At 42.7% G+C, this 21,076-nt stretch overlaps 1 protein-coding gene across 2 annotated transcripts in view; it reads right to left on the bottom strand.

The window, feature by feature from the left end:
• The window catches only part of prkar2aa (protein kinase, cAMP-dependent, regulatory, type II, alpha A), a 373,389-nt gene that overhangs the window by 338,184 nt on the left and 14,129 nt on the right, over positions 1 to 21,076 (bottom strand). Inside the window, exons 4-8 of one of the 2 annotated variants that reach the window (XM_063068219.1) lie at positions 18,001 to 18,091; positions 14,683 to 14,800; positions 7,761 to 7,833; positions 5,340 to 5,449; positions 2,244 to 2,368 (exon numbers count right to left, since the gene is read on the bottom strand). In XM_063068219.1, coding sequence (XP_062924289.1) covers positions 2,244 to 2,368; positions 5,340 to 5,449; positions 7,761 to 7,833; positions 14,683 to 14,800; positions 18,001 to 18,091 — 517 coding nt within the window. The remainder of the gene's footprint in view (positions 1 to 2,243; positions 2,369 to 5,339; positions 5,450 to 7,760; positions 7,834 to 14,682; positions 14,801 to 18,000; positions 18,092 to 21,076) is intronic. The other variant, XM_063068220.1, reaches the window with a different exon arrangement.

Genomic DNA, 21,076 nt, shown 5'->3' with positions numbered 1-21,076 from the left:
GCAAATGATCGCAGTTCCTGGGTGTAATTTTTGTAACTTGTTCTGCAATCACTGGGAAATAGAAGGGCTTTCAGACCACAGTCAGCATTGCATTTCCTACGCTGTTAGTGCAACTGCTTCTCTCATCTCCTGTCCTTGAAAACTGGGAAATGTTTGTCCTTCGTGTCTCCTCACAAAGGTATCCAGAATGAAAATTAATTGACCTACTCTAACAGTCTGGGTTCATTCCTGACCTCTGCTGCTACGTGCATGAAATTTGCACATTCAGGATGATAAGAGGCATAGACTGAGTGGACAGCCACAGACTTTTACACAGAGCAGAAACGGCTAATACGAGAGTGCATAATTTTAAGGTGATTGGAGGAAGTATATAGGTGATATGTCAGAAGAAGAATTTTACACAGGAAGTGATGTGTAGGTGTGTGGAACAAACTGCCAGGGTTGGTGGGAGACGCAGAACATTTAAGACTCTTAGATAGACCCATGGATGGACTAAAAATGGAGGGCTTTATTGGAGGGCAGGGTTAGATTGATCTTAAAGGTTGGCACAACATTGTGGGCTGAGGGACCTGTACTGTACGGTAACGTTCTATGCTTCATTCTCCCTGTGACTATGTGAGTTGTGTGGATTGTTAAGTTAATTGGCCATTGTAGACTGGCCCAATAGTGTATAGTCAATGCTACATATGGGGAGAGATGAAGGGATGATTTGAATAAAACAGGATTAACATAGATGGTTAATAATTGCTTTGGATTTGGTAGATCTACTGTCCAATTCTATACTGTAGGCACAATCCACTGACCTGCTACTTCATAGAACCATGCTCAGAATCTATTTTTTTTAATCCATAAAATACATCCTGTCTTTGAAAGCTTCCCTTGTTGCCTGTATCACTTCAGGAGTTGTGGGGTAGTGTCAAAGAATAATAAGATCCAATGTGACCCTCAGCTGACCCGAAGTAGACAAATGGGGAGCAGAAAAGGAGGCCAGTTTCCCCAAAACCCCTTTATTACCTAGCCCAATCTAAGGCAAAGGTCTGGGATTATCATCGAATGCTGTCCACTGGCCAGCTGATATCAAAAGTGCCTCATTTCAAAGCCATACACCCTGTGATGCCTGAACACAATTATGCAGGATATGCACACTCAGTGCAAAGAAATTTCTTGCTCGTGTGAAACTCACTGAGTAAGCAGAATACACTCAGTGGCCAGTTTATTAGATACACCTGTCCGTTAATGCAAGTATCTAATCAGCCAATCATATGGCAGCAACGTAAAAGCATGCAGACATGGTCAAGAGGATTAGCTGTTGTTAAGACCAAACATTAGAACGGGGAAGAAATGTGATCTGAGTGACTTTGACTGTGGAATGATTGTTGGTGCCAGACGGGGTGGTTTGAGTATCTCAGAAACTGCCAGTCTCCTGGGATTTTCACACACAACAGTCTCTTGAGTTTACAGAGAATGGAGTGAAAAAAAATATTTTTTTAAAATCCAGTCAATGATCGTTCTGTGGGCAAAAACACCTTGTTAATGAGAGAGGTCAGAGGAGAATGACCAGATGGGTTCAAGCTGACAGGAAGGTGACAGTAGCACAAAGAACCACACTTTACAACAGCAGTTTACAGAAGCGCATCTCTGAACACACACGTCAAACCTTGAAGTGGATGGGATACAGCAGCAGAAGACCACAAACATATACTCAACAACCACTTAAATGAAGTGGCCACTGAGTGCATTTGAAACTTTATACGTTTTCCCCGTATGGTTAGATAAGCACATATTATGCATGCACACCGATGAATAAAACAACATGGACAAGTAGCCCAGTGGCCAAGGGAAGCACAGTAGTGTTACGGTTAGCGTAACATCGACGCGGGTTCAATCCCACCGCTGTCTGTAAGGAGGTTGTACTCTCTCCCCGTGACTGCATGGGTTTCCTCCGGGTGCTCCAGTTTACTCCCACAGTCCAAAGACTTAGGGTTGGTGTTAGTAAGCTGGGGGCATGCTATGTTGGTGCTGGAGGTGTGGTGACAGTTGCAGGCTGCACAGCACATCCTCGGATTTTACAGTTGTTGATGCAAATGACACATGACTGTATACTTTGATGTTTTGATGTACATGTGACACATAAAGCTAATCTCTTCAATCTCAAAGTATGGGTCAAAGGTTCTTTACCTGTGCTATATAACTCAAGATCTCTACATCTGTTTCTGTTTAGATGATACATAGTTAATGCTTACCGCATTAGCAGGAAAAGCTCGAATCATAACAGCTGTGAAGCCCTTGTATAAGGAGCCAATGCCCTCTTCCCTTATCAGCTCTCGGAGAACGTCACGGAATCCATTGGGATACAGTCCTTCAGGAGCTAGTTTAGCAAAACAAGGAAATCTATTACCTAGTGGAACTGTAGGCATTCAAGAACATAGGAAAGAACAAAAGTGAAAGCTGAGTTTATCATACGCCCAAGAATGCACAGGCACAATGTACGGCAGCAGCATCACACACAACATCACAATTAAACATAAAATAAACACAATTTTTACAAGAAAGAACACAATGAGAACCAAAAAAAATCAGTCCATTTCAGTGCAAAGTGATCAAAGTGGTCATAGTGTTGCTAAGCTCTAGCGATTAGGGATTGTGCAGGTTATTTCAGAACCACATGGTTAAAGAGAAGTAGCCGTAGTTGTACCTGGTGAGCTGGAATTGAGGCTTTGGTACCTGCTGCCTCATTGTAGCTGCAGGCCTGGAGAGTGGGGATTTTTGATGATGAATATTGCGTTCTGCTGCAAGTACTACTGATGGCAGGCAGGGATGCCCCTGTGATGTGCTAAGCAGAGTCCTTACATTTCTGCACAGTTGAATTGCTGTATCAGACCATGATGCAACCAGTCATGACACTTTTAACAGTACATCTGTAAATGTTTGTTAGAATGTTCAGTGACATGTCGAACCTCCTCAACCTCCTAAGAAAAGATGCTGGCATTTACGTGCTGGGCCCAGGACAGGTCATCTGGTATGTTAACGCTCAGTAACTTAAAGCTGCTGACCCCGCCACTGTCAATTCCTCAATACTGACTGGCACATAGTTGCCCTTCCTCCAGTTCCTGAAGACAACAATCAGCTCTTTAATTTTATTGACGTTGACCAAGAGGTTTTTTTCTCATGGCTCAACTCATCCAAATTCTGCCCATAAAGGCTACACAGGGAATTGCCCACTATATTTCACCCTGCCCACATTACCCCCTAGAATATTTTAGACCTTAAAAATAGAGGGTGCTTTATTTCTTCAGTTAGCCTCTAAGTAAGGTGGTAAATCACATTCAGTTTTCTGTGCTTTGTTCCAAAGGTCATTCTTCACGGGAGAATCCATCAGCATGGAGTGACGTGACTGCACATGGCAAAGCTCGAGCTCATCTTCCCCTCCAGACGGCACACTACCATTCACTTCTCAGAGGTGGCTAGTGCGTCGTGATCGGGGGCAAAAGTCACTGTGAATTCCCTGTGCTTCACGTCCACTGAGGAAGTCAGAGGCCCGATGTTTGGGGAATCTGCGAGTCCACTGGAGGCTGCAGGCTGGAGGCATGGAGATGGCCCGCCGTGGGGTTGGACAACTGTCTGTGTGTGAGCCAGCCGGTGGGTGGCAAGGAGAGAAAGGACTTGCTTTATTGCTGTTACTCTATTGTTGTTTTTGTTGCTTGTGTTGTTCTGCTGAGCATTATGGGCATATGCTATACTGGTGCTGGAATGTGTAGCAACACTTGCAGGCTGCCCCCAGCACCTCCTTAGGCTGTGTTGGTTGTTAATGTAAACAATGCGTTTCAATGTAGTTTTGGATGTACATGTTATAAATAACTGAATCTAATTATTTCTGCCACTGTGCCCACACCAGATTTTGTACAAGGCTGTAATGGAAATGTAAACTTAGCTATTTGAGCTTGTTTAAAGTCAGTTATAAAATCAGAGTACTTCAGCCCATCTAGGCCATGCTGAACTGTTACTCTGCCTACTCCCATCGACCTGGACCATACCCCTCCAATCCAGGCACTTACCCAAACTTCTCTTAAACGTTGCAATCAAACTTGCATTCACCACTTCTGCTGCAGCGCAATCCACACTCTCACCACCCTCTGAGAGAGAAGTTCCCCCTCATGCTCCCCTTAAACATTTCAACTTTCACCCTTAACCCATGACCTCTCGTTTTACACACAACCTCAGCACAAAAAGGCTGCTTGCATTGACCCTACCCATTCCCCTCACAATTTTTAGATTAGATTAGGTTCCATTTTATTGTCATTGTGCCGAGTACAGATACAAAGCGAATAAAATGCAATTAGCATCTGACCAGAAGTGCAAAAGGAGAGTATTATTTACAAAATAACTGCGAATGCAAATTAAGTGCTACAGCACACAAATATAAAAGTACTGAGACAGTCCAATATGAATGCAATACTGCTTAGCGCTGTGATGTGAGGTTCAGCAGGGTCACAGCCTCAGGGAAGAAGCTCTTCCTGAGCCTGCTGATGCGGGAGCAGAGGCTCCCATATTTTGTATACCTCCATCAAATCTTCCCTCGTTCTCCTCTGCTCCAGGGAATAAAGTTGCAACCTATTGAATCCTTCCCTATAACTCATCAGTTCCTCAAGACCTGGCGCATTCTTGTAGATTTTCTCTGTACTCTTTCAATCTTACTGATATGTTTCCTGTTGGTAGGTGACCAGAACTATACACAATACTCCAAATTTGGTGTCACCAACATCTTATACAACTTCATCATAACACTGCTACTGCTTTCAAACGCCAGGCTGCTTCTGACAAATCACACCCCACACATACTGGTAATGTGGAATGCTACAAGCTTGATTCACTGTTTTATTGGAAAATGGCGGGGAAGTTGTGTGGCCTTGGTCACATTGAGGACCCAGCCTCAAACCATAGTGTCGCCAGCTTGAGATCACCCAGGAGAGGCGCGGAGTTGGCGCACTCCACCAGAGGTGATGTGGCACGGCATCAATGCTACAGTCGGCGCCGTCTTCTAGTGTTTGCTTGGCAGAAAACAAAAAGTATCGTGTTCGACAGCAGACTGCTGTAACATTCATGGACTCAAGGTTCTGGACTATATTTTTGTGTGACTGTGTTTTATTGCTGTCTTACATGTGCTATGTGTGCCTTGTGCTGTGTGTGACTGTTGGTACTGTGTTTTGCACCTTAGTCCCGGAGTAACACAGTTTTGTTTGGCTGTATTCATAAATGGTTGGATGACAATTAAACTTGAACACCCGCTCACCCAGCTCCAGTCACGAAAGGACAAGACGGGAAGTTAAGGATAAACTGACCTGTCTGAAATCGGGACTTCAGTACATCTGGAGGAATTGCAACTGCCCAGTTGAAGATTCCAGCCATTCCACCAGCAAACAGGATTCGGGGAACACTGAGATCAGACACACTATAGCGAAGGTGAAAAACCACAGGGATTTGTAGAATTAGAACCACTTAAATTAACGTGATACAAGAGGCCACCATTTGGCCTGCTGAAACTACGCGGGCTCTAGGAGAGCAATTAGATTCTTGAAACCATTCCTGTTTCTCACCACCATCTTAATTTCCAACCATTCTTAATTCTGTTTTCCACACAGGAGCAAATTAAACACAGCTCACAGGCCTCTCCCTATGTTCCTATGTAACAAGCCATTGGCAAATGTCTAACAGTAGCAAAGGGCAGCTCTCCAACTGTTCTTCAGTTCCTTTCCAAGAATGCAGCTGCAAACACTGCCAAGGACAATCATTTGTCCTTTATCTGTGCAAGGTCTTTGGGAACAATGAAACATCCAATCCAGCACACCAAGAATATCCAGGGATCTTTTCCTGAACTGGGAATTTGGGAAGTGGGATTGCAGTTTACTGTAAATTAAATTCAAGGGTCAGCTTTATCTGCCATATCCATTCACGTGTATTAGGAAAAGTGCTGTGGTGTGTTGGCGTGACATGCAACAAAAATGACAACATTTAACAATTATATAGGATAAAGAGTTATATAAAATAAAGTTAGAAGTACAGACATGGAATAAAATGTGCATAGACCCCAGCATATATTTGCAAAGTAAACAGCATTAAAAAAAAACACAAGAAATTCTGCAGATAGTGAAAATCCAAAGCAAGACACTGAAAATTTTGGAGGAACTTAGCAGGTCAGGCATCATGTGTGCAACTTAATAAACAGTCGCCGTTTCTGGACAAGACCCTTCTTCAGGACTGGAAAGGAAAGGGGAAGAAAGCCAGAATAAAAAGGAGGAGAGGGGGAGTGGAAGGAGAATAGCTAGAAGGTGATAGGTGAAGCCAAATGGGTACAAAAGGCGAAGGGCTGGAGAGGAAAGTGGACTATCGGAGAAAGGGAAGGAGGAGGAGAACTGGGGGAAGGTGAGAAGAGGTAAGAGGCCAGTGTGGGGAATAGAAGAAGGGAGGGGAAGGGAATTTTTTTTTGCCTGAAGGAGAAATTCATCTTCATGCCATCAAGTTGGAGGTTACCCAGATGGAATATAAAGTGTTGCACCTCCACCCTGAGGGTGGCCTCTTCAAGTCACAAGAGCATTAGAAAAAGTGGTTTGAAGTGTCTACAGTGCAGGGATTGAGATAACAGACAGTGGAGTGGCTAACTAGAATAATTGATCATATTAATTGTCTGGGGCGAAGAAACTCAGAAGACCATAAAGCCATAATTCAAAGGAGTAGAATTAGGCCATTCGGCCCATTGAGTCTGCTCCTTCATTCCATCATGGCTAATTTATTATCTCTCTCGACCCCATTCTCCTAGCTTCTTCCCATAACTTTTGATGCCCTTGCTAATCAACAACCTATCCATCTCTGCTTTAAATATACCCAATGATTTGGTCTCCACAGCTGCCTCTGGCAATAAATTCAACAGATTCACCACCCTCTAGCTAAAGAAATTCCTCCTCATCTCTGTTCTAAAGGAATGTCTTTCTGTTCTGAGGTTATGCCCTCTGAACCCAGACTTCCCTACTATAGGAAACATTCTCTATCTTCAGACAGTCTCACCTGGTCCCTCAACACCATCTCTTTGGCCAAAAAACACAGCAGCATCTCCACTTCCTGAGGAGATTGAGGTGTGTGAGACTACCCCACCCCCCCACATCCACCCACCACTCTAACCATTTTTTTTTACAGGAGCACCATCGAGAGTGGCCTGACCAGCTGCATTACTGTTTGATATGGAGATTACAAGACATGTGACCGCATTCCTACAAGTATTGAGAGGACTGCTGAGAGGATCATCTGGGTCCCTCTTCCATACATGATTAGATGGCACTTGGAGTATTGTGAGCAGGTTTAGTCTCCTTATATAAGGAAGGATGTGTTGGCAATGGAGAGGCTACAGAGGAGGTACAGAGGTGAACCATGGATGATAATAAACTTAATTTGAATTCGAAGATAGTGTTAAGTTTTTCTTTTAATAGGCCTATAGCACTTTCTGGAAGAGAACTTTTGGAAAACTCATTTTGCTGGGGGTTAAGTCCACAATTATTTTTTCCTGCCCACTTATTTGTTCAGAACACATAGATGTCCTACAGCGATGCTATATTGCATCCAATGACCTTTTCTGCCATCGAGAGTGGCCTGACCAGCTGCAATTTTACTGTAGTTTACTGTCGTTTTCAGATATTGTAAGAGGATTAACTAGGGCTTTCAGTGGACTATTAGACTATTGGACTAATATTGCAATATTAGAAGCAACTCACCTTTGTCCTTCTGGAGTAAGTGAATATTTCAGCCACTCGTATGTCATGAAGTACATTCCACTTGCAGGGACATCTATCAAAACAAAAGGATGAAGGTTAGAAGCAAAATATTCTTGAAGCTGAAATAACAAAAAGATGGCTTGTATTATTTTAATAATCCCTCTCAAGTGCAGCCCCGACCGTCTCCCTCCACTCAGTTTTGTTCAATACTAATATCGTCATGGCCGAATTCCTAAAGAAGGCATTAGCAAGGTGAGACCCCTGTGATGTTTTATAAAGACGACCCCTGCATTACGGAGTCAGAGGTACAGTTGCATTCCTAAAAAAACTGCCATAATACAATTGTCTGTAATGCAAAGCCCTGTAACCTGTATGTGAGTCAAGAAATACAACTTTGGGGAAAAAATAAATTTTGTTAGCCCTTTTTTTTTTAAACCTAATACAAGTTGCTTGTATGGGTTAGGATTAGTGAGCTGTGGGCATTCTCTGTTAGCACACTGGAAGCGTGGTGACATTTGCTGATGCAAAGCAACCCATTTCACTGTATGTTTAAACGCAAACAACAGGAATTCTGCAGACGCTGGAAATTCAAGCAACACACATCAAAGTTGCTGGTGAATGCAGCAGGCCAGGCAGCATCTGTAGGAAGAGGTGCAGTCGACGTTTCAGGCCGAGACCCTTCAAATCCCTTACTCACTCTTCCTTCAGTTAGTCCTGACGAAGGGTCTCGGCCTGAAACGTCGACTGCACCTCTTCCTACAGATGCTGCCTGGCCTGCTGCGTTCACCAGCAACTTTGATGTGTGTCACTGTATGTTTCTATGTTTTGATGTACATGCGAGAAATAAAGCTAATCCTTAATCTTTGAGCTTTCCACATTTTCCTCGCTTTATAAGCATCTTTGTCCCTCCACCCTCAGTTTCCCACTTTAAATCACTCCTTGGCGTAACAACACAGCAGGGTCTCTACAACTCATGTTCTCAATATTATCTGTTCATTTATCTTTTTTGTATTTGCACGATTTGTCTCTTTTGCACACTGGTTGGTTGTCTGTCTTTCACTGAATCATTGATCTCTGGAATGGTTCTGGAGGGCTGCAAAATTGCAAATGTCACTCTACTATTTAAAAAAGGAGGAAGGCAGCAGAAAGGAAATCACAGACCAGTTAGCCTGACCTCAGTGGCTGGGAGTCAATCGTTAAGGATGAGGTTATGGAGTATTTGGTGACACAGGACAAGATAGGACAAAGTCAGCACGGTTTCCTTCAGGGAAAATCTTGCCTGACAAACCTTCAGAATTCTTTGAGGAGATTCCACATAGGATAGATAAAAGGGGATGCAGTGGATGTTGTATATTTGGACTTTCAGAAGGCCTTTGACAAGGTGCCACACATAAGGCTGCTTACCGGGTTAAGAGCTCATGGTATTACAGGAAAGTTACTAACATGGTTAGAGCATTGGCTGATTGATAGGAGGCAGCGAGTGGGAATAAAAGGATCCTTGTCTGGTTGGCTGCCAGTGACTAGTGGTGTTCCGCAGGGGTCGGTGTTGAGACCGCTTCTTTTTAATCTGTATATTAATGATTCAGATAACAGAACAGATGGCTTTGTTGCCAAGTTTACAGATGATGCGAAGATTGGTGAAGGGACAGGTAGTGCTGAGGAAACAGGGAGGCTGCAGAAGGACAGACAGATTAGGAGAATGGGCAAGAAAGTGGCAAATGAAATACAATGTTGGAAAATGCATGGTCATGCACTTTGGTACTAGAAATAAATGTGCAGACTATTTTCTATACAGGGAGAAAATCCAAAAATCCGAGATGCAAAGGAGCTTGGGAATCCTTGTGCAGAACACCCTAATGGTTAACTCGCAGGTTGTGTTAGTGGTGAGGAAGGCAAATGCAATGTTAGCACTCATTTCAAGAGGTCTTGAATACAAGACCAGGGATGGTATGCTGAGTCTTTATAAGGCACTGGTGAGGCCTCACCTTGAGTAATGTGAACAGTTTGGGCTCCTTATCTCAGAAAAGATGCGCTGGCGTCGGAGAAGGTTCAGAGAAGGTTCACAAGGATGATTCTGGGAATGAAAGGGCTATCACCTGAAGAACATTTGATGGCTCCGGGTCTGTACTCGCCAGAATTAAGAAGGATGAGGGGAAGATCTCATTGAAATCTTTCGAATATTGCAAGACCTAGACAGAGTAGATATGGAAAGTATGTTTCCCACGTTGGGGAGCCTAGGACAAGAGGACGCGGCCTCAGAATAGAGGGGCATCCATTTAAAACAGAGATGCGGGGAAATTTCTTCAGCCAGAGGGTAGTGAATTTGTGGAGGCCAGGTCGTTAGGTGTATTTAAGGCAGAGTTTGATAGTTCTTGATTGGTCACGGCATGAAAGGTTACAGGGAGAAGGCCAAGCCGTGGGGCTGAGGAAGGGAAAAAAGGATCAGCCACGATTGAATGGTGGAGCAGACTTGATGGACCAATGGTCTAATTCTGCTCCTATTCTTATGATCTTAAGGTCTATTGTGTTTCTTTGTACCTACTATGAATGCCTGCAAGAAAATAAATCTTGGGGTAGCATAGTGACACATATGTATTTTAATAATAAATTTACTTTGAACTTGGTACATCCGCAGTTTTAAACATAATTCTCTCAGGCTTGAAAGCAAGCCCAAGCGCATCACTGCCAATGGACACAAAAAAACATCACCGTGCAAAAGTAATTGACAAATCTTGCTATTGCTTTGACTTCAGACTGCGGTTGAAACCACAAATACAGTCACTGACATAAGTTAAAAGGTGAACATCCTAATGCAATTTTTCACTCTTTAATACTGAACATAATCATAGCCACAATATAAACACAGGGCTGGCTGACTTGCTCCATCCGTCCATCTACGTATGTATGTATGCATGTGTGTATTTATTTATTTATTTATTTACTGGGGTACAGCGAAAAATAGGCTCTTCCGTCCCTATGAGCCACGCAGCCCAGCAATTCCCCGATTTAATCCTAGCCTAGTGATAGGAAATTTTACACTGACCAATTAACTGCCCAACTTTGGACTGTGGGAGGAAACCAAAGCACCTGGAAGAAACCCATGCTGTCACAGGGAGAATAGACTGTGGTGGGAATAGAACCCAGGTCACTGGTACTGTAAGACGTTACCATGCCTTTAAGGTATTTTTCCATTTCCATATGAGCTTGTGGATTGACAGGGTGCTTCCAGCACCCTTTAAAGCTCAGCCTAAATATCAGAAAGCAGCATGCACTGTATTAAGCAACTGTCGCTCAAATGACAGTGTCAGAAAGGAGAATGACTGGTGAGTCCAGATGAGAGGAATGAGGAAGGAGAGATGGGAACTGTGACAGGATGGAGGGGAGAAGTTGCAGGAGAGAAAGGAGAGATCTGCTCCCCGATTGGCCATCACCCCAGCAGGGTCTTGGCATCCACAACTGTCTGTGGCAATGAATTCCACAGAATCATCATCCTCTGGCTAAAGAAATTTCACCTTACATCTATTTTAAAGGGATGTCCTTCTATTCTGAGGCTGTGCCCTCTGGTCCTAGACTCCCCCACAGTAGGAAGCATCCTCTCCACATCCACTCTATCTATGTCATTCAATAGGTTTCAATGAGATTCACCCCCCCCCCAACCAGTTCTTCTAGACTCCATCAAGTACTCCTGAGCTATGAAATGCTCTTCATAAGTTAACCCCTTCATTCGAGGGATCATTCTCATGAACCTCCTCTGTAGCCTCTCCATTGCCAACACATCCTTTCTTATATATGGGGACTAAAACTGCTCACGATACTCCAAGTGCCATCTAACCAATGCCTTATAAAGCCTCAGCACGACTCCTGTCCCTATTTCTTTTGTTCTTATGGACATTGCCCTAGAATCTATCTGCAAGGTAACAATAAGATCAGCAGCAATTAGTATGAACGTAATAAACAGCAGAATCTCCAAAAGAACTGATTAAAACAAAAATCTTGTTCACCAGGTTGTGCTTGATAAAAGCCCTTGGGTGTTCATGCAGTCTTTAAAGAACATTGCAAGGATATGAACACACATCCACAAGAATAGGCAATAAACCCCTCTCAGTCCTGCTCTGCATTCAGCAAGCTCGTGGCTAACCTGAACCACGGTCTCCTGCCAATCCCAAATTGAACTGGGCTAAGAATAAACTTTGAGACTCTATAACCATTGGTCCCTGCTGTCAAGACTTCCAAAAACTTCAGTCCTCTGGAAGGAGAAATTCTTCCTCATCTCATCTTAAGAGGCCAATGCTTGCCCTGAGACAAGTCTAGACTCCTACTCTGCAGGAACATTCACGCAGAATCAACTGTGTAAAAGCCCTCTGACAATCAACGAGATCACATTGCTCTCACAGAAATGCACTACAGGCACATACCACTCCCTGTGTAAAAAACTTGCAGTTATGGTCTCAGTATATGAAGCAAAATCTCCTTATTCTTAGACTCCACTCTACTTGCAATGAGGGAAAACATCAGAGCACTTTTAAGCTTTTGTTTTAATCTGCATCACTAATGGTTGAAGTTGAAGTCTGCAATGAGTAACACTCCAAGCAATTTTACAAAATGCTGAAAAGATAAAGATAAAAAATTAGCTTTATTTGTCACACTTACATTGAAATACGTTGCTTGCACCAAGTCAAATCGGTGAGAATTGCGCTGGGCAGCCCACAAGTGTTGGCACGTTTCTGGTGCCAAAACAGCATGCCCACAAATCACTAAACCTAATCCGTACATCTTTGGAATGTGGGAGGAATCTGGAGTATCCAGGGAGAATGTACAAACTCCTTACGACAGTGATTTCTGTTGTCATCTGTGCTTCATAAATACTTCAAATTTTATTAAGAACCATTGATAAGTCTTAGTCTTTTATCCCTTCTCTCTTTTTTTGCTTCAATTCAGTTCCCAAAGATATTCCCATTATTCTTGACCTTTGCATCTTATACTCCAGATACTGACTCAGTCTAGTTTCTTCACGAAGAGAAAGATTGAAGCAAGAAAAATCACAGAATGTATTTTGGTATGGGATTCAGGCAACCAATCTACCCATGACTACAAGAAAATACAGGTAGTTGTGAACACAACTCTGCGCATCAATGAAACCAGCCTCCCCTCCATTGACTCTGTACTTCTCGCTGCCTCAGCAAAGCAGCCACCACCCTGCATGTTCTCTCTTCACCCATATCCCATCGGACAGATTCCCCATTCTGGTCACGCTCTCATCCCTTCTCTTCTCCTCCCCTGTCCATCAACTCCCTCCGGTTGCCCTCCTCCTTCCCTTTCTCCCATGGTCTCTCCTACTAGATTGCTTCTTCTTCAGCCCTTTATCTCTTCCACCAATCACCTCCCAGCTTCTCACTTCATACCCTTCCCCCACCCACCAACCTTCCCCCTCACCGGCTTCACCTATCACCCGCCAGCTTACACTCCTCCTCCCCCCACCTTCTTATTCCAGCTTCTGCCCCTTTCCTTTCCAGTCCTAATGATCGGTCTCAGCATAAAATGCCAACCGTTTCTTCCTCTCCATAGATGCTGCCTGACCTGCTGAGGTTCCTCCAGCAATTTTGTGTGCGTAACTCTAGATTTTCGTAACACACTTTTTGTCCCTCTTCCCTTCGGGAGAAGATCTCAGGAGCTTGAAGACTCGTATGGCCAGATTTGGGAACAGCTTCTTTCCAACTGTGATAAGACTGCTGAACGGATCCTGACCCGGATCTGGGCCGTACCCTCCAAATATCCGGACCTGCCTCTCAGTTTTTTTGCACTACCTTACTTCCTATTTTTCTATTTATGATTTATAATTTAAATGTTTAATATTTACTAATTTTAACTATTTTTAATATTTAATATTTGTAATCCAGGGAGTGTATAGTGCAGAATCAAATATCGCTGTGATGATTGTACGTTCTAGTACCAATTGTTTGGCGACAATAAAGTATAAAGTATTTCCAGCATCTGCAGGACCTCATGTTTGCAAAAAGCATCAATTCCTGATCCAATTCCAACAGACACAAAGTTCAAGATTCAGCTAGGATAAAGTTGCCAAGAGCGGGAAGCGTGAAATTGAGATTGAGCAATTGACAAACATAAAATAGACTGAAAATAATGAGAGATTGATAGGTTCTTGACTGGCAAGGGGGTTAAGAGTTACAGATAGAAGGTAGAAGAACGGGGTTAAAATAAAATCAGCTATGATTGAATAGAGAAGCAGATTCAGAGTCAGAATCAGGTTTAGCATCACCAGCATATATCATGAAATTTATTAACTTTGCAGCAGCAGTAATAGAAAGAAAAAGAAAACTGTGACTTACAGTAAATATTTATATATATAAAATAGTCAAATTAAATAAGTGGTGCAAAAAAAAAGGAAATAAAAAATGTATTGATATAGTGTTCATGCATTCATTGTCCATTCAGAAATCTGATGGCAGAGGAAAAGAAGCTGTTCCTGAATCACTGAGTGCATGCCTTCAGACTTCCATACCTTCTTCCTGATGGTAGCAATGAGAAGAAGACATGGCCTGGGTGATGGAGGTCCTTAATGATGGATGCTGCCCTTTTGAGGCATTGCTCCTTGAAGGTGACCTGGATACTATGGAGGTTAGTGCCCATGATGGAGCTAACTAAGTTTACAACTCTCTGCAGAGTACTTCGACCTTGTGCTGTAGCCACCCCCCCCCCCAACCAGACGGTGATACAACCAGTTAGAATGCTCTCCATGGTACATCTGTACAAATTATGCGTGTTTTTAGTGAAATGACAAATCTCCTCAAAACTCCTAATGAAATACAGTCACCGTCTTGCCTTCTTTCGATAGGCTGAATGGCCCAATTGTGCTCCTGTATCCTATGGTCTAAACAGAACCAATGACATTCTGTTATCATACCTCTCATAAGGGTGAGGGCTGTTCCCTTGTAGATGCCCCGAATGCCCATTGTCCTATAGATCTGTTTTGCACAATCCACTGGGCCAGCATACTTCATCTCACCAGATGTCGCTTGAATCTAAAAGTGTGATTATTAAAAATATAAATAAGGAAAACCTCAAACCCAAAGGAAAGAGGCAGAAAAGACACCAACTTCATGCATTCTGTCTTCTTCTTAGAAGAGCATTATTTTAAAAAACTGCAGTCATGTTTGCTCATTTCAGATCCACGCCCTACTGGAGTTGCTAATGGCAGGAAGAATGTGAATTGCTCTGAGCAGATGGCCCTGTATTTGATCGCCAATGTGCACCGGGTTGCCAGACAACCAGTAACCATCCCACACAATGTCAGTAAGATGAGGGCAGAACAAACCAGCAAGAGCTCTAATTCCCCTTCTCAGCAGGACACACACACACGCACACGCACACACCACACACACACACACACACCACACACACACACCACACACACGCACACCACACACGCACACCACACACACAAACACACACGCACACACACCACACACACACAAACACACACACACACCACACACACACCACACACACACGCACACACACACGCACACACCACACACACAACACACACAACACACACACACACACACACACGCTACATCACTGAAGTACCAAAGGTGCGCTGGCCACGAGAAGAACATTTCCATTTGCACACTTCACTTTTGGACCAGCATCTTGACAAAGCAAAGTAATAAAGCATCTGGTTTAATAAAGTCAAGCATAAAATGCTGGAAACACTCAAAAGGTCAGGTAATATCGATAGAAACAGGACTAACATTTCAGTTCAAAGACCCTTCAACAGAATTGAGAAAGAGGGAAAGTAATAGACATGAGAAAGTCTGCAGACGCTGGAAATCCAAAGTAACACGACAAATTCTGGAGGAACTTAGCAGGTCATGCGACATCCATGGAAATGAATAGATAATCGAAGTTTAGGGCCAAGACCCTTCTTCAGAACTGAGAAGGAAAGGGGAAAGGTGCCAGAATAAAAAACTGGGGGGAGAGGAAGGAGACAAACTGCAAGACAGAATGTAATTTAGCTTAATATTGCAGAGAGTATAGCTGTGGGGGTCAGGAGTATGTACTGGGATGGACAGAGCCAGGGAAATATCTCTAACACAAAAGATTCTGCAGGCACTCGAAATCCAGATCAACACACACAAAATGGTGGAGGAACTCAGCGGGTCAGGCAGCATCTACGTAGAGGAATAAATGGTCGATGTTTTGGGCCGGGACCCTTCTTTAAAACAGGCCAGTCCTGACGTAGGGTCTCAGCCTGAAATATCAACTGTTTATTCCTCTCCACAGATGCTGTCCACACTCGCTGAGCTCCTCAAAGAAATATCTCTGGAAGGTTGAGGTTAGGCTGGCTCAGGTGCTTCCAACATTTATCTATTTGACTAAGAATAAGGATCACAGAGGGGGCATGCACAAACAAAAGCACATTAAAGGCATGAAACTCAAGTCAGAGCTGTTGCTGAAATCCGAAAGCAAAAGAAGAATGCTGGAAATACTCAGCTGATCAGGTAGCATCTGTGGAGAGAAATACTGCATTAATATTACAGATCATTAACCTTACAACAAAACTGGCCTGCTGACAGAAACAGGCAGAGCAAGTCATCCCAAACTGTTGAAATTTGGTATCAAATCATCAAACAGCAACAGATCCAGATGAAAGATAAAATTATGTTCCTTAAACGTACATTAGTTCTGTTATAACAGTCTAAGAGGAAACAGGAAGTTGGATTAGAGTAGGATCGGGATATATAATGAGAATAAAATTCTGATTCTCAACTCAGTTAATGGATCCACCCTGCTTGTGCGCACACACACACAAGAAATTAAAAGAGTATGCAGGAAATGAACATTGTGTCATACAGCATCTGTGGAGAGAGAAAAACTGAGTTAATACTATAGATGGGTAACTTTACAACAGAACTGACTAGAGCTGTGATGGATCCTGGTACTTCTGCAAATTCAAGAATGAGGCACATAAAATGTGTTGCTTACGATCATTTTAAGTATAAGAGTAGCAAACGAACAAGAAAGCTGAGTTGAGAGGACCTTGGAAAGACAAAGAAAAAAGAAGTCATGGTCACCTCAGATAAACAAAATACTCAGTGATAAACATTAACCTCTCAAATAGCCAGATTCAAGTGGCTTGAGGCCTGTTACAGAAAACTAAGAAGTTTCTGGAAGAATACAGAAGCAACTGTACTGTAATTACTGGAAAATTCACTGAACATTTACATGTATATGAGTGATTACACTAGACAACAAGCTTATTCGAAAGTATTGCTTGTTTAGAATTTTTTTTATAATTGATCACTTGAAACTGAACACATAATTTCAGACTACTATTGTCATGTAGGAATTTGGAGAAACAAGAAATTAACTTTTATTGAATATAATACATTTATTTGCATAATGGTGCTGATACTTTGCAATAGTTCAACTAAGCTAAGAATGTTTTGATGATGATGAATGTTTTGTTCATTTGTACTAAGTGCCTGAGGCTTCTCATTTGAGTGTACAATAATAATCAGCCAGCATTGCTCAATTTCAGTCACCCTGAAACCTTTTTTCCATGACCATAATGTCCTGGTGAAACCTTTCACCATGCAGCACCAAGATTTGCAGGGAAGCAGCCTAAATGGGAATGCAGAGAATTAATCTTTAGTGACATATTGCACTTCATGGTTTTGTATGCTTGAAGCATGTTGTTAACCAGCTACATGTAGTTCGGTGCTCTGTAGTTGCCAAGAAAATTTTCAACAACATTCTTGAATGCCTTCCATGCAATTTTCTCTGGTCCCACTAGAAGTTCTTTGTCATTGGTAACCTGCCTGATTTGTGGACCAACAAAAATGCCTTAATCTTGATATCAGTTATTTTGACTTGAATTATGAATTGAAATTAAAAATATAGGTGATTTCAAAAAAATATGGTGTATGATAGGGATATTTCATGGCGAATTTCATGATCAGCAGCCCAAAATCCATAAGATACATCCAAAAGTATTCAGGAAGCAAAATCTATGTCGTCCAGTGTTATACAAGCAAGCATAGGAAAGTTAAACTACAAGAAAAATTACAGTTCCACACCCCCAATACAACAGCTGATACAACAGAACTATCAGGAATGAACTTCGTATTGCAACTGGACACTCAGAAAGTTAAACATTTCTAAACAGTCATTTTAGGATTTCATCTTAGGGGATTTCTATCTAGTCAACAATTCTTACCTGCAGAAGACACTTGATCCTTTCTCCTGGTGCCATGATGGCAGTGGTAAACACCCCAGAGAGCATTCCTGCAGCAAACAGCTGTGGATATCTGAACAGTAAAATACAAAGGGAGGGAATCAGTCACTCTGAATCCCCTTCTCCCAAGTTCCAAGACCTAGGTCTTTGTACCTCCCTGTGCAAGTGGACCCTTGATTTCCTCATTTGCTGGCCCAGTTATAGACAATAGACAATAGGTGCAGGAGTAGGCCATTCGACCCTTCGAGCCAGCACTGCCATTCACTGTGATCATGGCTGATCATCCATAATCAGTATCCAGTTCCTGCCTTATCCCCATAACCTTTGATTCCGCTATCTTTAAGAGCTCTATCCATCTCTTTCTTAAAAGCATCCAGAGACTTGGCCTCCACAGCCTTCTGGGGCAAAGCATTCCATATATCCACCACTCTCTGGGTGAAAAAGTTTTTCCTCAACTCCGTTCTAAATGACCTACCCCTAATTCTTAAACTGTGGCCTCTGGTTCTGGACTCACCCATCAGCGGGAACATGCTTCCTGCCTCCAGCGTGTCCAATCCCTTAATAATCTTATATGTTTCAATAAGATCCCCTCTCAGCCTTCTAAATTCCAGAGTATACAAGCCCAGTCGCTCCAATCTTTCGACATACGACAGTCCTGCCATCCCGGGAATTAACCTTGTGAACCTACGCTGCACTCCCTCAATAGCAAGAATGTCCTTCCTCAAATTTGGAGACCAAAACTTCACACAGTACTCCAGGTGTGGTCTCACCAGGGCCCTGTACAGCTGCAGAAGGACCTCTTTGCTCCTATACTCAATTCCCCTTGTTATGAAGGCCAGCATGCCATTAGCTTTCTTCACTGCCTGCTGTACTTGCATGCTTGCTTTCAGTGACTGATGCTAGTATGGATTGGTAACATCTTCTCACACTGACAGTCAGGTGCACCACTAGGCTTTGTATTTTGCCCCCCCCCCCACTCACTTTACACTTATGATTGTGTGACTACGTACAGTTCCAGTGCCATATTTAAGTTTGCTGCTGACACCACTGTTGGATGAAATAAAAGCAGTGACAAATTGGCATATGGGAGAGAGACTGAAAATCTAGTTGAATGATGCCACAATAACAACACTCATTGCCAGCAAAACCATAAAGCTGATTATTGACAACAGGAGGGAAAAGCCAGAGGTCCATGAACCAGTCCTCATCAGGGGCGCAAAGGTGGAACAGTCAGTAATTTTAAATTTCTTGGGCATTATCGTATCAGAGGACTGGTCCTGGGACAAGCCCGTGTCATCACAAAGAAGGTATGACCGTGCCTTTACTTTCCTCGAAGTTTGTGTAGATTCTACATGCCAACAAAAACTTTGATAAACTATAGATGCACAATGGAGAATGTCCTAACTAGTTGCATCACAGCCTGATTTGGAAACACCCAGGAATGGAAAAGGCTACAGAAAGTGGTGGATACAGCCCAGTCCATCACAGGCAAAGCCCTCTGTACAACTGAACACATTTCCATGCAGCACTGTCACAAGAAAGCAGCATCCATCAGCAAAGGCCACCACCATCCAGACCAGGCCATCTATTACCATCGGGCAGGAGATACAGAAGCCTTAGGTTCCATACCATCAGGTATAGGAACAATTACCCAATAACTATAACCGGCATTGATACCTTCAGTCATCACAACTCTGTACTGATTCTACAACCTACTGACTAATTTTCAACTCATGTCCTCATATTAAGTCTTATTTACACAGTTTGTCTTCTTTTGTACATCGGTTATTTGTCAGTCTTTGTTTTAGTCATAGCTTTTTCATAAACTCTATTGTATTTCTTTATCTTCCTTCAAATGTCTGCAAGAAAATTAATCTCAAGGTAATACATGGCAACATATAAGTACTTGCACAATAAATTTACTTTGAACTTTGGTTGGAATATTAGAATACTAAGGAAACCAAAACATCAAATTTCCATGTATTCATTGGTAAATGCAGTTTATCAAGAAAAGTTGTTTAATTAAATCACAGGCCTGGTTTCAATCAGGTGACAAGGATGGTACAAACTGTGGAGGGTAGTTAACTCAGCCCAATACATCATGGGCACATCCCTCCCCATTAATGGAAGTACTACAACAGGTACTGCCTCATGAAGGCAACATGCATCATCAAAGATCCCCACCACCTGGACAATGCCATCTTCTCGCAACCTCTGTTGGATAGAGGTGTAGAAGCCTGAAGTCCCACATGACCAGGCTCAAGAACAGCTACTTCCCTTCAGCCATTTGGTTCTTGACCAGCACAATCCAAATCACTACCTCACTATAGCAACAGTACAATCACTATGACCACTTCACATAACAGAGAACTTCTTTTATATTACGTGTACCTTTCTTGTGTAATTTGGTATAATCTATGTTTTTGTTATAAATGTTGTCACTAATCCTCCAAGAGGACCACAACCTTATCATAGGGTTTGGAGGGTTACGTGCCTCACTGATGTGGAGAGTTATGTTGGCTGGAGTCAGGGCTTTATGCTTCAGCTCTTGGTAAGGTCACCCATGCCAAACAGGTCAAAAGGTAGAGTTCAGAGTAAGAGTGGTCCACTGGTCCTCCAAGTATGGGGGTTCAGCTCAGGGATAACAACCATGACTGGTAAAACAGAATTGTTAGGGAAACAGCAATGAAGAATCCTTCTACATCTGAGTGTGATGGTATCCTGAGTCTCCACCTGGGACTTGCATGACTGACAGCAGTAAAAACCAAAAAGGAAGCTACTGACATGATGAAGGAAGCCCTGAACACTACGAGTGATGGAGGACTCTCATTGCTGCCCTGGACGCCAGCGGTATAATGGGCAGTAAGTAAGGTGTCTCTAATGATACATTCCTGCTGCAAGTAAGTTTCCCATTGTACGCATGTATACATCAAGGATACACTTTATTCACCGTATATTTACTGTGGTGTGTTGGTGTGACATGCAACAAAAAAGAACTACGTTCAACAGTGATGAAGAATGATATAAAAATAAAGTTAGAGGTTGAAGTACAGATATG

The sequence above is a fragment of the Mobula hypostoma genome, chromosome 15, assembly GCF_963921235.1.
Source record: "Mobula hypostoma chromosome 15, sMobHyp1.1, whole genome shotgun sequence".
Taxonomy (NCBI): Eukaryota; Metazoa; Chordata; class Chondrichthyes; order Myliobatiformes; family Myliobatidae; genus Mobula; species Mobula hypostoma.
Note: the sequence above shows the minus strand (reverse complement) of the source record. Positions and strands in the feature narration are given on the sequence as shown.